General features: G+C 40.0%; 1 protein-coding gene across 1 annotated transcript in view; it reads right to left on the bottom strand.

Annotated features, from left to right (window-relative positions):
• Positions 1–17,110, bottom strand: part of LOC110086127 (collagen alpha-4(VI) chain) — a 106,922-nt gene that overhangs the window by 51,724 nt on the left and 38,088 nt on the right. The window contains exons 14-23 of the mRNA XM_073003491.2: positions 17,033–17,086; positions 16,490–16,561; positions 14,236–14,262; positions 13,036–13,080; positions 11,253–11,306; positions 10,401–10,463; positions 8,038–8,103; positions 5,649–5,702; positions 4,470–4,505; positions 121–183 (exon numbers count right to left, since the gene is read on the bottom strand). Of these exons, the coding sequence (XP_072859592.2) occupies positions 121–183; positions 4,470–4,505; positions 5,649–5,702; positions 8,038–8,103; positions 10,401–10,463; positions 11,253–11,306; positions 13,036–13,080; positions 14,236–14,262; positions 16,490–16,561; positions 17,033–17,086 (534 nt within the window). The remainder of the gene's footprint in view (positions 1–120; positions 184–4,469; positions 4,506–5,648; positions 5,703–8,037; positions 8,104–10,400; positions 10,464–11,252; positions 11,307–13,035; positions 13,081–14,235; positions 14,263–16,489; positions 16,562–17,032; positions 17,087–17,110) is intronic.

The following is a 17,110-nucleotide window of genomic DNA, read 5'->3' as shown; positions in this document are numbered from 1 at the left end:
TAACTAATTACTCCTCCACACTGGGCAAGTCATAATAAGCCACTATACATTTTGAATATGCCACGTGGTATTTTTTCTATATTGCATTAAGTATTCCTGCTTCATACAACTTTGTATTACCTGTTGGCCTTGGAATCCAGTTTCCCCAGGATAGCCTGGTTCTCCTTCATTTCCTGGTGCACCCTGCCAGATAAAACATGAAGAACTGAAGAAAATGTGTATTTGTAAACTTTTACAACCTCTACTAAAATGAATAAAACGTTCCTGCCAAGTGAGTATTGAGAAAATCGTTATAAAAAGGGAAATAAAAGATTGTCTAAGCTACTTGTCTTTTCAATCAGCTGATGGATAGAACGGGTCAGAGGCATTCATTTGACAGCAGTAGGGAATTAAGACTGTGGTAGTGCTTTCTGTGAACATTTTGGCAGCCTTGCAAGAATATAAAAGCAATAGTTTCCCCCTGCTATTGCTCTACCAACCATAAAACTGATTTTCAGAGGATTACTGTCTTTGAATCTGGAGGTCCTATTCGCCTCTAACAGGACCCCACTCCACAGATTTGTCTCCTTTGCTCTTAGACCAATATATTCTATCCTGCATAAAGGAGTTTGCTCATACTCAGTTATTCTGGGCATACGGCCCATGTGAGACTTGAACTGAAATTCCTCAATTTAAACTTTTAGCCATCACACAGCATTCACTCCAGGGATGTAGCTCTCTATTTTTGATTCTCTTTCCACATGATAATGTGCAATGGCAAAATCATTTTCCTTGTTCCTCAAAGAATGAGGCATTTTGTGGTGACAACAGAAGAAGGGAACCATTTTTGCAAAATGTGCAAAATTACACAAATAGCACTTTCCTGTGCAAAATTATGATAGTTGCTATTTTGATATATGGACTTTTAAGAATGAGAAGCATTGAAAGGGTTGTTTGTATCTTTTGAAACTATCAACCAATTGTTCTGCACTTGCTTTGTCCATGTATTGTATTGCTGCAGTCTGCATGATGTAGTTTAAAGCTGTCGCTGCAATCCCTCACAAGGCCCACATAGTAGCATCATTGTCAAGCATTCTGGGGAAACTAAATGGTACCCCTGAACTGGCAAGTGTATGATCTCCAAATGCTATTTTTGCAATGGGAGTCCCCATTAATTGTGGCCAAATAGAAGTCATTTTGGAGAGCCACATCATCAAAGGGACAAAATGTGTCACCAAAAAAGAGGACAAAAGAATGTTTTGAATAAAATTTGCATATGGTGATTTATATGCATAGTTGCATGATGAGAAATAATTATAATTTAAATTAAAATGCAGGGTATGTCACCAGAGTGGGAAATAATGCAACCAAGTGACCTGTGGTGTCCTGGGGCTAAATGCCACTGGACATCTTCTGATCATTCTTGCTTCTTCAGCTGGATGTGGACTGAAAAGTCCTTCATACAAAAGATAAGGAACAAAGCAAAACAAAAAGAGAGACAAAAATGATTGGGCACCTTAAAGACCAAGTGCTATATTTTAACATGAGCTTTTATGGATAAAGTTGACTTCCTCAGATACAAGAGTGAGACTTTATGGCAATCATTTATATATGGCCCAATGACACAGTGGGACTACAGAGGATAATAACCTGTTCCCCCGAAAATAAGACCTAACCTGAAAATAAGCCCTAGCAGGATTTTTCAGGATACTCGTAATATAAGCCCTACCCCAAAAATAAGCCCTTTAAGTGAAACCCCGCCCCCCACCATTGTGCAGCAACCAGAAGATGACATGACTGTATTTGAAAAAATGTAGATTGTTGTACATGAAAAAAATTAAACATCCCATGAAAATAAGCCCTAATGCGTTTTTGGAGCAAAAATTAATATAAGTCCCTGTCTTATTTTCAGGGAAACAGGGTAGTTGGTTAGTATAGTAGACAGGAGTTGCAAATTGCATGAGTCAATGTGGCATTTCACACTTGGTAACTACTTAAGACCCCCTGGCTGCTATTCAGCTCTTTTCCTTCGAACCTTTGTTCTATAAAAATTCTGATAATGGTTTGTTGGTAAAGGAACCAGAGGTACAAGTATTACATTGAAAACATGGCTTTAAACCACTGTTCTTTGAAAGCTATTGAGGCAGAGATCTGACTCATGCAAATATATGACCATCCTACCTCCATGGTTAAAGGACACCTTTATATTATCAAGCAATGATGATGTGAAAGTGAAAACTAAAACCTCATGGAGTGGGAGCAGAATTGAATTCTTGATCAATTTTATTATCAAAGCATGAAAACGAGAAGGCATGGACAATATACCCATAATAAACATATGCTCCAGAACTGTGCTTCTTTGTTTGATTGCTTTAATTGACCAGTTAACTTCATAGGTCACTCAACTGACACATTTTTACTGAGGTCTTAGAGTCAAATTGATGTGAGCAATTTTTTTTTAAGGGCTGTTATTTAACTGCAAAAGTAACACTACCCAGGAGATTTTGTAATTTGAAGATTATCTCATTGATTAATACCTACAGCGATAGTTAATCAACACGGGTAGAAAAGTTATTCTCCACGGTGTTGATTAGTGACGGGCTTTGAACAGAAAGACGGTATAATGTAATATTTTTAATGTGTGTTTAAAACAAGAGCAGAAGTAAATTTAGATAAATGACCAAGCCTGGAGGGCCCTCTAGAGTTCCATAAAAATATTGTCAATGTACTGTATGTAAAGTTGTTTTGTTGTTTAGTCGTGTCCGACTCTTTGTGACCTCATGGACCAGAGCATGCCAGGCCCTCCTGTTTTCCACTGCCTCCCGGAGTTGGGTCCAATTCATGTTGGCAGCTTCAGTGGAACTGTCCAATATCTCATCCTCTGTCATCTCCTTCTCCTCTTGTCTTCACACTTTCCCAGCATCAGGGTCTTTTCCAGGGAGTCTTCTCTTCTCATGAGATGTCCAAAGTACTGGAGCCTCAGCTTGAGGATCTGTCCTTCCAGTGAGCACTCAGGGTTGATTTCCCTCAAAATGGATAGGTTTGTTCTCCATGCAGTCTAGGGGACTCTCAAGAGCCTCCTCCAGCACCACAATTCAAAAGCATCAGTTCTTTGGCGGTCAGCTTTCTTTATGGTCCAGCTCTCACTTCCATACATCACTATAGGAGAAACCATAGCTTTGACTATTTGGACTTTTTTTGGCAAGGTGATATCTCTGCTTTTTAAGATGCTGTCTAGGTTTGTCATCACTTTCCTCCCAAGAAGCAGGTGTCTTTTAATTTCATGGCTGCTGTCACCATCCGCAGCGATCATGGAACCCAAGAAAGTAAAGTCTGTCACTGCCTCCATATCTTTCCCTTCTATTTGTCAGGAGGTGATGGGATCAGTGGCCATGATCTTAGGGGGTTTTTTTATGTTGAGCTTCAGACCATTTTTTGCACTTTCCTCTTTCACCCTCATTAAGAGGTTCTTTAATTCCTCCTCACTTTCTGCCATCAGAGTGGTATCATCTGCATATCTGAGGTTGTTAATATTTCTCCCATCAATCTTAGTTCCGGCTTGGGTATAGTTGTTTAGCAAGCCTCAAAGAGGATGTTGCTCTAAAATTGGACTAGGATGATGAGTAAAGGATATCGCAAGCTTCTTAGGAGATATTTTAATTTGAAGTCAACATGCTTTACATCCCATGATGAAAACAGAGTCTTTCTGAATCAGATCATAGGCCCATTTAATTAATTTGTTTGACTTCTATACTTCCCATCTGGCTACAAGGCCACTATGGGCAGCTTACACTCAACGGAACAATGACACATTAAAATATAAAACAGTCACTATTGCTAGATAGCTCAATGGTTTAGGTATCTGGGTGCAGAGCCAGAGCTGGGAGTTCGAGTCCCCAGTGTTCACTTTGACAAGAGCTGGACTTCATGATCCATAGGGTCCCTTCCAGGTCTCCAGTGCTAAGATTATAGCAACATCCAGCGTGGTGCAGTGGATAGAGGAACACACTAGGACTTAGGAGACCTGGGTTTCAAACCCAGCTCACCATAGAAGCTCACTGTGGGTGTGGAACTGGTAAAACCGCCCCATAAATATCTCACTTACCTTAGAAAGCCCGATTAGAATTGTTACAAGTCAGTCCCAGTTTAACGGCACATAACAACAAATGCCCCTCACAGCCCTAACTGGCCAGATGCTCACTTTCATCCTCCAACATGATGAAATGGACAACCAAATATTTAAGAAAAGCTGAGCAACAATCTGCACTACTCTTTCTGACTATGGATGCCACCCCCTTTTTTTCCCCTAGAGTGCAAAAAGCCCTCTTCTTCCTGAAATCTCATAGATGTGTTGCATTGAAGTTTGCATTGTTAGGATCGTCAAACATCTAGCAATGGGTTGTGTCTCCGTATGACATCCAGGAGCATGGTAAAAGTCTGGTTTCCCCCAGTAAAATATTTAGCACAATGTAGTTGCAGTGGCTACTCACCTTTGAGCCAGGAGGACCTCTGCGGCCAACAGGACCCTTTTTAAAAAAGGAGGGGAAGAAACAGTAACATTATCCTAAAGAGGAATAAGTTTAAAATAACGACACTAAAGGTCTTGCATTTCTATAAAATATTTATCTTACATTGGCCTCTTACTGCTTATTGGAGTGCTTATCTGTGACCCCAGCTCTACTCATGTGACAACCACTGTCCCTACTGATTAGTCCTGTATTTTAAAGATAGTCAAACAAGCTTACTGGGCTTGCTTACCCAACAATGTTTATTGGAAAACTTATCCATTGCAGTTCATCAGCAAGTCCACCAATAAGTCAAAACCATTTTAATAGTTTGCAGTGAAACTGAATAAATGTATAGGGCAATAACAAGCCACTTAAGGGCTTCTAACTGGAGATTTAGGTCAACAATCTTTCCTTATCTTGAGTCACCAGTATGTCAACTACAACAGTCATCATTCTTGGGCATGCTGGAAGAGGGAAATGGGAATGCTGCCCAACAACATCTGGGAATCACAGATAAGGAAAGCCAGTAAGAGAAGTTAATTCCTAGCTTCTTGATAAATTAAATCTATCAAAAAGAGCTGTCAGTCACTAGAGTCAAATTACTTTAAAGTGGATACAGATAAAACCAAGGAGAAAGCATGTAACATTATTAAGCTTAGAATTTATAATTTATTTATTTATTTATTTAGATTTATAACCTGCCCATCTAGACCAAAGGAAAACCTCTCCCTCTGGATCTTCGGGCTTCCTCCCTCTTTCAGGCCATCAAATTATTGTTGTCTAGTTTTGGAATGCTTGCTGGATGGCTCACTAGAGGTTGGGAGTTTGATTCCTCACTGCACCTCCTGAGAGTACAGCCAGTCTGTGTGGCCTTGGGCAAGTTGCACAGTCCCAGGGCACCCCCGGAAGAAGGGAATGGTAAATCACTTCTGATTACTCTATACCTGGAAAACCCTGGAAAGGGCTGCCATAAGTCCAAATGTACTTGCTGGCTATTATTATTATTATTATTATTATTATTATTATTATTATTATTATTATTATTATTATTATTATTATTATTATTATTATTATTATTATTATTATTATTATTATTATTATTATATACTGTGAAAAATGTAAGTAAGAACTTGTCCCTATGAACCAGGCTCCAGTTCTTACATTTGGACCTTTGTCTCCTGTCTCTCCTTGTACACCATCAGCTCCTGGGTCCCCCTGCAAAGCAAAGTGATAATATTAAACTACATATTCTAGCATCAGATATGTCTAAGAAACTCTGAAAACAAATTCAAGACACAGTACTGTTCACAATAGGGGGGAATAAACAAAATTAGTAATGGATAATAAATGTTCTGTTCGTAAATAGTGATGAAAAATTGAATATTAATGGACAGAAAGGTGAGGGAAGCAACGACTTTTAAAATGAACTGGAATGGACTATTGATTTACTGGTTAATTATCTATGTAAAAGTTTCCTGATTGTGATATATTTCTGTAAGATTGAAAATGTTAAATGTAGTAAGTGTAAATGATAAGGTAAAGTATATTATTGAATTGTAGTGGAATGTTTAGTGCAAAAAGGTATTGTGATTGTTGTTATAGTAAATGTGGTATTGCTTACAGAATTGTGCCAGATGGTAAGTAGAGTTCCATGCAATTGTGCCTGTTTGTTTAGGATGGAAAACACGTTTCCCCTCCCAAACATACATATTTAAGGGGGGGGGGGAGATACAGTATGTGGCATTCATCCTTGTTATGCTGAATAGGTTATGCATTCTTCATGTTCCGTGGTGATACGGTTGAGAGGTGGGGCCACCAGAGATGGTTAAAAGGTGGAGCCTGACAGGAGAAGGGAAGTAGAGTTGAGTCAGAGTTAGAGGGAGAGAGAGAGAGAGAGAGTTAGTTTGGGAATCTGAGGAGTGATTAGTCTGAGGAGTGAATAATAACCTGTAAGATAATATAGAAGATTGTTATTGATGCTTGATGAACCTGAAGAAGATACTTATGTATTATTTTAGAAACATCTGTGTGACATACACTGTGTCCTTTGTTTATCCACCCTCTGAATGCTTGTCCTCACTTCATACTGCCACCAGGTATTATTCCCTCAATACCAAATAGAGAAATCTAAGACACGTGCTGCCAATTTAACATATTTATTGATTTTATAGATGTCATGCAAATCACAGTAGTAAATCACAGATGTTTAAGCTTATTCATTAATTATAATTTACTTCCACTTGGGTTTGTATGTGTTCTTATTTTACAATATTCTTCGGCTATATATATATATTCTCTATACTTTTAAACTCTTTCCTATTCTCTCTAGCAATCTCTCTTAACTTTCTCAATACAATCTCCTAACTCTCTCTTCAGTTCCCTATCTGCAACCTCTTTTCTCCAACTCCCTTTCCTAACCATCTGCCTAACTGTCTAACTTTCCTTTTTGTTCCGCCCCTCCTATCCTGTCATAGGCTCCTGCCCTTGAATTTCCCATGATGGACAGGCGTGACGTGGGGGTCACGTCACAATCTGTAATCAATAAATCTGTTTTATTCAAAAGGCGGTGATGAACAGATCTGCATCTTTCTTAAGTAACGTATGTTGATTTAGTAATCAACTGGTGGCAGCATGTGAAAAGGTGTGGGGTTTTTTTTGGTTTGCCTTCATGTGCTCTGTGTTTGAAAGACAAACAGGCACCACAAGGGGTAAATGTCACAAAGATATCTTAGCAGTTTCTTTGCAATCAGCTGTATTGTCTGGATACAATTTTCAAGAGCTAGACAATACAGAAGTGTCCAGATTCAGATTCTGAAATTCTTGCTAAAAGCATTTCACTCATTTGTCTTTAGACAGAAATCAGAGGAGTGATAAAATGTCATGTTTGTCTGCTTCTTTCCAGCAGCAAAGATTCAGGCTGCAAAGTAATTCAGCTGGATCTAAATTATTATGATGTTCATGCCTTTTTTGGTTTTGGTTTTCGTGCCAACTAAGGAACATCAAAATAAAATTTCATGTCCATTAATACAGAAATAAAGATATCATTAACAAAAATCCTGTTGCTTAGCATAGTAGAAGAGGCCCATTGAATCAATGGGGATTCAGTAAGTCAAAATTTCCATAAGTTCCATTGATTCAAATGGATTTATTCTAACTGCAACTCACTATACTGAAGTAAGTTGCAGTTAGAGTAGGCTGAATTGAATCCATGAAATGTAAGGATGAGTTGACTCACCAAATCCCCATTGATTCATAAATATAGTTTACTAGGCTAAGCAAGAGAATTTTTGACACTGTGAGAAACTCACAATCCACTGCTATCCACAATTTTTAATTTTAATTCTTTTTTAATATTGTAATAATTCATTGTTTTTCAGTTTTTTAATCGCTTTTAAAGTAGTGAGCTCTCTTGGATCCTGTTGAGGAGAAAAGTGAGTATAAATATTTTGAATAAATAAACAATAAATAAGAACATGCTTTGCCAAAAAAGTGCATTACTTAATTTTTTAAAATGGCTTTGTTAATTCATTATTTCTAGATAGTTGGATACCTGCTGCCCCCTGCTTCCTGTTGCACCAGGAAAACCACGTACTTCATTGTCAATTCCAGGAATTCCCTGAAAGAAAAAGAAAAAAAGTTACCTGCTTGGAAATCTCCTTTTAAAAACAAAATATGGAAATAGAATCAACCCTCTTTTTTGCTTAAAAGTAGCCCCACCATGCATCCCTAAATCCATGGAAGGGAATTCTCTTGGTAAACACACATGCAGTTTGAGTGAGTGGCTTCACCACCAGAGGTGGTAATTTCATAGGATTGGAATATAGCTGGTCAGAGACAGGGAGAAAGAGTTCTGTCTAAAGTAGTGGCGGGCAAAGTGCAGGTTGTGGGCTGCATACATTCCTCTAGGGTCACTTCCATGGTACCCAAAGGTCCTGAAGATCCAGTCTATAGGAAACAAAGCCAACTTTTTTTTCCTTGCAAATAATTGTAATTTTACAAACAATTATCATACCCGCTAGGAGCCTCCAGGAGCAGCATTTCCCACCTTCCACAGCCTTGGGGGGAGTACCCTAAGGCTCTCCCATCCAACCAATTAAAAAGAATGAATCCATTTACTTTTATTAATTTTAAAAAATGGCAGAGCTCAGCCATTTTCAAACTCCATTTGGTCCCCAGTCCCTGGGACTAGTCCACTCCAGTTTAAAATCATGTGTACCTCAGATGTAAGTTGCCCTGTGTACTAACAGAGTATCAAACAGTGTCCAGTTTCTTGTGACTTCCAAGAATAGACTGGTTGACATGGTCTGATATTGGATGCTGGGTCTGCCATATGAATGTGTGTACAAGAAAGACCAGCTTTGCAGTTCAATTATTCTATTCTATTCTATTACGTAACACCTCCAAGGTCCATCTCCCACAAACTACCCCCCCCCAAAAAAAAACTCAATAGAAAAGTTTGTCCCAGCAATGTTAACTTCACATTGAAAAGGCCTTATGTTCTCACAGAGAAGAATGAGAAAGGCATCATGACAAGTCCCTGTACTAATATTGTGCTCAGTCTCTATTGTTTGACTGTATGCGTCATGCTTCTTGGGTGACAGCCAGTCATTGGCCACACTGATTGGGGCTGATCAAAGTAGGATCCGACAGTACTTGATGGCCCCCACGGTTTCTAATCTGGCATAAAACAAACATTTTCAAGGCATACAGTGCCATATCTTAAACCATGCCCCTTGTCATCGTACACTACCTCCCATCCTACTTATTTACTAGTATAACTCCTACAGCAGATGCTTGTTGCAGCTGCAGAGGTAGGGAGCATCCATACATTTTTTTAAAAAAAGGTATCTTTTTACAGAGATCAACTACTGCAATGCTCTCTATATGAGGTTGCCCTTGAGGCTGACCCAAAGACTACAGTAGGTCCAGAACGTGGTGTCCAGAGTGGTGACAGGTATGGGCAAATTTGCCCACATCACACCAGTTCGGGCTAGCCTTCACTGGTTACCTCTTGTATCCCTGATCAGGTTCAAGGTTTTAATACATATAAAGTCCTCCATGGTTTGGGACCACACTGTCAGAGCATCCTTCCCCAATGTCATTCGCCCAGTCCACCAGATCTTCCCAGGCCTGGTTTCTCCATGTAGTCACTCCAAGAGAGGCCCAGGTAGGGCCTTTTTGATAGTGGCACTGAGGTTATTGAACTATCTGCCAGAGGAGCTGTGCCTGGCCACCTCCCTGTACTCATTTAGGAGGCCACTAAAAACACTACTCTTCAGGGAGGCCTTTCATGCTGACACTGGCTGACTCTCCTGTCTCCTGTTTCCACTTCAGGCTGATAACTGGCTGTGCCATTGGTTTTCTTAGTTTTTAGATCATGTTTTTATTACTGGTGTGATATTTTGGTGTTTTGCTTTGCTGTAGCTTTATTTTGACTGTTTGTAAACCATGCAGAATAGTGCTTTGGCACTAATGGGGCAGTATATAAATTAAATAAATAAATAAACAAGCATGCATACACTGAAATCTATTGCTCAGCATACTGTTATGACAAGAATAACTTCACAGAATCAAAGGAACTTACCGAAGGGCTGACTCACCAAATTCCTATTGGTTCAATAAATCTACTCTAGTTGTGACTTACTATCCTAAGCAACAGGATTTCATCCACTGAATACAAACTGCACAACAATAGGGGTACAGCGTAAGGCATGGGTTTGCACTTTTTTGTAGTCCTCTTGTCCTTTTACTATTCCAGCACCAGAACAGAATTTGGAAACTTTTGTAGACTACAGTTGTCTGAGGGATTCTGAGTTCCACAATCGCAAACAGTAACTTTCAATACACTGCAGAAAATACTACCTCTCATTACCAACATTTTCTTTCCTTAAAAATTAATCACAATTTACTCACATTGTCTCCTCTTATTCCAGGTGGCCCATTTTCACCTGGCTGTCCTCTGGGCCCTTCTCTACCCTTCAACCATGAGGAAAAGATAAGCAGATATTATGCACTACTCCACACATTTGCTACAAATCTCAACATAATACTCTCAGATGCCCTATCATTATGGCCAATAGTTAGAATCAGAATCTCACAAAGCTACTATGCTCACATTTATTGTTATCTTCAGAGAAGAGCCACTTTCAGTCAGAGAGTGAAAACAATTTCATTTCATTTCTAGTGGGCTGTATCCTGGCACCAAAAGAGTGCTAAATCTGGCTCTTCTGGGATTCCCCAGGTGACCATGGCATCTCCCAAAGGATATCAGTGCATTGTGGCTTTATCATACATACAGTGTGAGAAAGGACCTTATAGTGTTGACACACACACACAAAAACAGCACATTGTAATTTAAAGCACAATCAATTAAACCTTAGGAAAGGCATTCCAACTTTTTAGAATGTGAGGAGGGGAAACACCTTAAAGCTAGGAAACCACCATACAGTGGTATCACTGAGAAGGTATCATGGCCACCTGGAGAACCTCAAGAGGGTCAGATTGATTACCTTGGCTTGGGGTTCCCTGCCTCTGCTCTAGTCAATTGTGGTTGATGTTTTTTTAAAAAATCATTTATCCGAAATGTTGTCTGGCATCAGTCAGCCCCACTCCACACAAAAATGTCTCCACCCATCTCTAATTCTAATAATTACACAGCTCAGCTTCCAGCAGGTGAAACACGTTGTCTAAAATATTATAGAATTTATACTAGGCTACCACAAATGGGCATGGAGTTGGGAAGGGGAAATGCAGAAGTAGCTTTACCCTTTGTCCTGAGCAGCCTTTTGGTCCAAGTGATCCAGGAGATCCTCTTTCTCCCTAGATTCCCAAAAGAAAATGATGCTATGTTTCAAATAAGCACAATTCAATAATTTTCTGGGTGGTGAAGACCAGAAGGGATTGTGAAGAGCTGCAGAAGGACCTCTCCAAACTGGGAGAATGGGCGGCAAAAATGGCAAACGCATTTCAGCATAAAAAAATATAGGGTATTGCACACTGGGACAAAAAAAAAAATCAAAACTTTAGTTGTCAGTTAATGTGCTCTGAGCTGTCCATGATGGATCAGGAACGAGATCTTGGTTTGCTGGTGGACAGCTCAATGAAAGTGTCAACCCAGTGTGCGGCAGCAGTGAAGAAGGCCAATTCCATGCTAGTTATCATTAAAAAGGGGATTGAAAATTAAACAGCCAAAATTATAATGCCATTGTATAAAATGCTGGTAATGTCACACCTGGAGTTTTGTGTTCAGTTCTGGTCACCGCACCTCAAAAAAGACATAGTGGAACTGGAAAAGGTGCAGAAGAGAGCGACTAAAATGATGACTGGAGTGGGGCACCTCCCTTGTGAGGAAAGGCTACAGCATTTGGGGCTCTTGAGTCTAGAGAAAAGGCACCTGAGCAGGGACATGATTGAAACATATAAAATTATGCAGAGGATGGATAAAGTGGATAGAGGGAAGCTCTTTTCCCTCTCACGTAATTCTAGAACCAGGGGACATCCCCTTAAATTGATTGTTGGGAGAGTGAGAACAGACAAAAGAAAATATTTCTTGACCCAGTGTGTTGCTAGTCTGTGGAACCCCTTGCCCCAGGATGTGGTGATGGCATCTGGCCTAGATGCCTTTTAAGGGGGGTTGGACAGATTTGTGGAGGAAAAGCCCATCGCAGGTTAAAAGCCATGATGGAGATGTGTAATCTCCAGGCTTAAAAGGAAGGGACCTCCAAATGCCAGATGCAGGGGAGGGCTATCAGGAGACAGGGATCTAGTTGTCTCGTGTGCTCCCAGAGGCATCTGGTGGGGCCACTGTGAGATCCAGGAAGCTGGACTAGATCCACCCTTGGCCTGATCCAGCAGGGCTCTTCTTAATGTTCTTATGTTCTTGTTCAATATGCTGTTTACAGCAATCCATCCTCAGGGCTCTTCCAGAGTGTCATTTGCCCTCACTTTGATTCACCTCTTTTTAAACATTTGGTGATAGGAGTTAACCATTGTTTTGGGAACCAGCATGCAAACACCACACATCCGTAAACTCAACCAAGGTAAATGGCAACTAGCAATGGCATCGCAGCACCATAGGCTTCCCCTAAAACACAAAGTTGTAAAAACAAAACCCATGGCTTCTTTTTTCAGAAGGAATGAAAAGGAGCTGAAGGTCACAGGAAAAAGCACACACAGTACTAAGCAAGACAAGAGGAATGTTTTTTCTGATAGCATGGAAAATACTGATACCAAAATATAAATTCCAGTAGAGAGCAATATATTTAAAGAGAAACAAATGCCTAGTCTTGAAGAGCTCACAGACAGAGTCCCCAGTTTTTCATGCCGTACAGGTAATTCTATTCATGAAAATATCTGGAGAATTTTGTGAGTCTAGTCTTCTTAAGAAATAAGACTTATTGTTTGAGTAGGTTACTGATTGCTGAGTCTATTTTAGCCGACTTGTAACTTTTATTTCTGTATTTATTTAATATTCCTATGTGTTCTTCAGTCCATCTTGGAAAGTGGCCTACGCATAAAAATCATCATTAAAAATTTCATGAAATGGTACCTCTTGTCCATTAATGCCATCAAGCCCAGCACCACCTTCTTCACCCTGTTGAAGTAATTTAAACATGCTTGTTATTACATTCCCTGCAGCACCCTTGCAAATGCTGTTTCTGGTATATTTCTGGTATATTTTTGCAGATGTATGTGTATGTTGATATTTGGCAACCAAACAACTGACTGCACAACTGCAAAAATTATTTCTTAGTCTTTAGCAGAGTGGCATAGCTCAAATGATTTTCAGGCAAAAGATGCCAAATTCAGTCCCTGGCATCTCTGCACAGGGCTGGGAAATACCTGATTTGAAATCTGGAAAGCTGTACTAGTCAGCATAGATAGTGCTGAGCTATAAGGACCAGTGGTCTGACTCAGCATGAGGCAATCTCCTGTGTTCCTGTATCGTAATGCCTGTAATCCTCTTGTTATGCTCTGTATGCAGAAAGCATATGACATAACAGTCATCTCGAGTAGGCAATTAATGCATGCCTGCTTGGATTCTTGAGTGTGCACCAGCAATGACTCGTTAATTGCCAGCTAGAAGCAACTGAATGCCAACAAATCATATTGAGGAAAACATCTAAAGGGTTAGCAAGCTCTCCGAGACTCTTCAGTGAGGCCTGGGCAGATTTCAGATTTTTCATACCTGTCGTCTTCAGAGTGGGGGCAATCTTACTCATTCATGAAATCAGTTCACCATGTATGTGTGAAAATTGACAGCCTTTGGAGTTGGCAGCAATATGGCTGTCAACTCCAGAAAAAGATAGGGGAGGGATAGTTGGTGGCTGAAAGCTACATTTACGCTAGGCTTCCTGCTGTTCCCTTGCACTATTTGCCACTGAACAGCAACAAAAATTTGAGCCCCCCTCAAGCTTCAGCCAGATTACCTTCCTGTCCTATATAAAGGTTGGGAGCTGGAGGAAAATATTGTCTGAAACCTGGACAAGCTACTGCCTGTCAGTGTAGGTGACATAAAGCAAGATAAACCTTTTACCTGATCTGAAATATGGCAGCTTCTTTATCTAAAAGAAGCTTGCATCTATTATTCAATACAGTATATCAAACCTCTTGCTGTGATCAAAATTCCCATATTTTTTTATTGTCCACTGCTTTTTGTATGTATAAGACAGTATCAATAGCTAAACTGAAATATTAAAGATAATAATCAAATAGAGAGGTTGTGCTCATGTTTTAAAAGACTACCTACCTTGTATCCTCGATAACCTCTTCGTCCCTGATATTAAAAGAGAGAGAGAAAGAGAGTTGGTGTGGATTATGACAGAATTCAGAAATTACTGGACAGAATCCAAAAAAGGCATCCTTCTGAATTGATATTAGAAAGTAGAAATGCAAAAGGAAGAGCAGGCAAATATCTTTATGCCCCAGATGGTCACTTTGGAAGACTTTGACTCACTTCTAAGAGTAGTTCTCCCCACAGTATCAACCTCTTCCCACATTCATTGTCTTTCCCATCCATCATTGATCAACAAACAAACAAACCAGCAAGCTCTTCCTACTGCCATCACCACAAGGTCCGTACATTTAACCTGAACTTCAAAGGTGTACCCTGGACTTCACTGCCTGCCTATCTTGGAAGAGTTGTACACCCCCTACAGGAGAGGAGGTTCTATTGCATTCATTGTTCAATGATTCAGAGGTAAGCTGACAAAAAACATCCTTTAAATCAAGGTAGTTTGTTTGTGGATGAATAGTAGACACTAAGGGCTGCTGAGACTAGGACATTTTGGAGGTCACTCATTCATAGGGTCACCATGGGTCAGAGGCAAATAGATGTCACAGTACAACACTGAGGCCACAAGGTCCAAAATAGAGCATGAGAAAGAAATTATAATTTTCCTTCACATAAGGAAGAGCTGTCACAGAAGGAGTGTTGGCTTATCCTGCTGACAGCCTCACATTCTGAAATATAGTCATGTATGTAAAGGGGAAGAGGGAGTGGGGGGAAAGTTACACAGCAGAAGCTGAGTAATATTTTGTCATTGTACCAGAGGATGAGGTTTGTATGTCCATAATTGTCTGGGACACCAGGAAAACAGAACATCAAAAGGATTCCAGATGTAGATTTCATTCTGCCTACTGATTTGCACAAGATGCTTTACACACCATATATCAAGTTCTCCCTTCTTAATTGAGAAGGTTTTGCATAACAACTCTTGTCTCGATTAAGAGATATTTTGTATTTACATTTTCCCATTACTTTTAATAGATGCTAACAGCTTAAACAGCTTGGAGAATTACTTTTTTAAAAAAGTAATTCACTATGTACCCAAAGTAAATGGTATCTATTAACATTACAGAAACATTTTTGTCATTCATTATATTGTACATTGCTTTGCTCATTACTTTTCTATTATTTCCTTTATGAAAAAGGAAGGAACACCACGTATTGACATCAGCAGGACTCGCAATCAGGGAAAATGTAGGAATTTGCTCAAGTGCTTGAGGAAACCAGGACCAAGTACAGCAGATGGAACGCTGGGTGCAGCACTACTCTGAGCTATATTCTAGAGGGAACGTAGTAACCTAAGAGGCATTAAATAACATTCACTGCCTGCCTGTTTTGGAAGACATCATTTCAAGATTGCCTGAATATGGAATGGAAAGGCAATAAGGTACGTTTTCCCTCACCTCACCCTGGCAGGTTCCCCATTCCATAGGTAAAGGTAAAGGTAAAGGTAAAGGTAAAGGTTCCCCTTGACAATTTGCCCAGTCGTGTTCGACTCTAGGGGGTGGTGCTCATCCCCGTTTCCAAGCCATAGAGCCAGCGTTTTGTCCGAAGACAATCTTCCGTGGTCACATGGCCAGTGCGACTTAGACACGGAACGCTGTTACCTTCCCACTGAGGTGGTTCCTATTTATCTACTTGCATTTGCATGCTTTCGAACCGCTAGGTTGGCAGGAGCTGGGACAAGCGATGGGCACTCACTCCTGCGCGTGGATCTGATCTTACGTCTGCTGGTCTTCTGACCCTGCAGCACAGGCTTCTGCGGTTTAGCCCACAGCGCCACCACGTCCCCATTCCATACCCTGCCTTATATTGATTGCAAAATTGGTCACATAACTAATTGCATAATAGAAAGCCTGCCAAAGAGAATTATTTTCCACACTGTATTTAGGCAGTAAATTATAGTCCTGACACGTTTTATTTGGCATCATCTTTCATACACGATATGTCACATCTTAAGATAAATACAGTGGATATATTGAGAGACACATACAGGGATCCGTGCATGCAAAGGCAGGAATTCTGTGTCCACTGAGGAGAGAATTACCACAATCCTCAATATGAGAGAAAATCATTCTGTGTTGGAGTCACATAAAGATGACAGCATGGGAGGGCAAAAAGGAAAAGCAAAAGAAAGAAGTGAAATAAAATTTGGAGCAGAGTGTTGAGCAGCATGAGGCAATAGAAAACTGATCCTTGCAAAGGAGTCACTTGCCTTTGGACCTCTTGCGCCAGGGCACCCGGCGTCTCCTTGCATCCCATTAAGGCCCATTGGACCCCTGTCTCCCTAATGAAGAGAGATTGCAAAAGCAATTAATTATAACTGTTACCTCAGAGTTGCTAACTCTTGACTTTCAAGGGTGTGCTTTTAAGAAACCAAAGAAGTTCCACAAGTTTCCTACCACCACCACATAAGTACTTCCAAACTGCAGAATATGTTTCATTTATACATGTATACACATTTTTAATATTAAAATACTTTTTCCCCCTCTTCATACAAAGCACACTCAGATAGTGTACAATAATTAAACCATACTATCAGCACATAAAAATACAATCTATTCAATGCAACTACAACATTAAACATTGATCATAGATACTAGATACAAATCAAAATGAGAAGCACTGCAAATCACTAAACTCCAAAACAAATGCCGGTCAAAAGGCATTCTGTACCCATTCTGCCTTCCCATCTTCTAACAGATTTTATGTGGAAAAAGAAAAAAATGGACAAACAGATGGAAAATACTTTGCTTACAATTCCTCCTTCTTCACCAGGGTGGCCTGGAGACCCTGTATAGCCCAGCCTTCCCTGAAAGACAGCAATTAGAAGTGA

The sequence above is a fragment of the Pogona vitticeps genome, chromosome 6 (assembly GCF_051106095.1).
Source record: "Pogona vitticeps strain Pit_001003342236 chromosome 6, PviZW2.1, whole genome shotgun sequence".
NCBI classification, from domain to species: Eukaryota; Metazoa; Chordata; class Lepidosauria; order Squamata; family Agamidae; genus Pogona; species Pogona vitticeps.
Note: the sequence above shows the minus strand (reverse complement) of the source record. Positions and strands in the feature narration are given on the sequence as shown.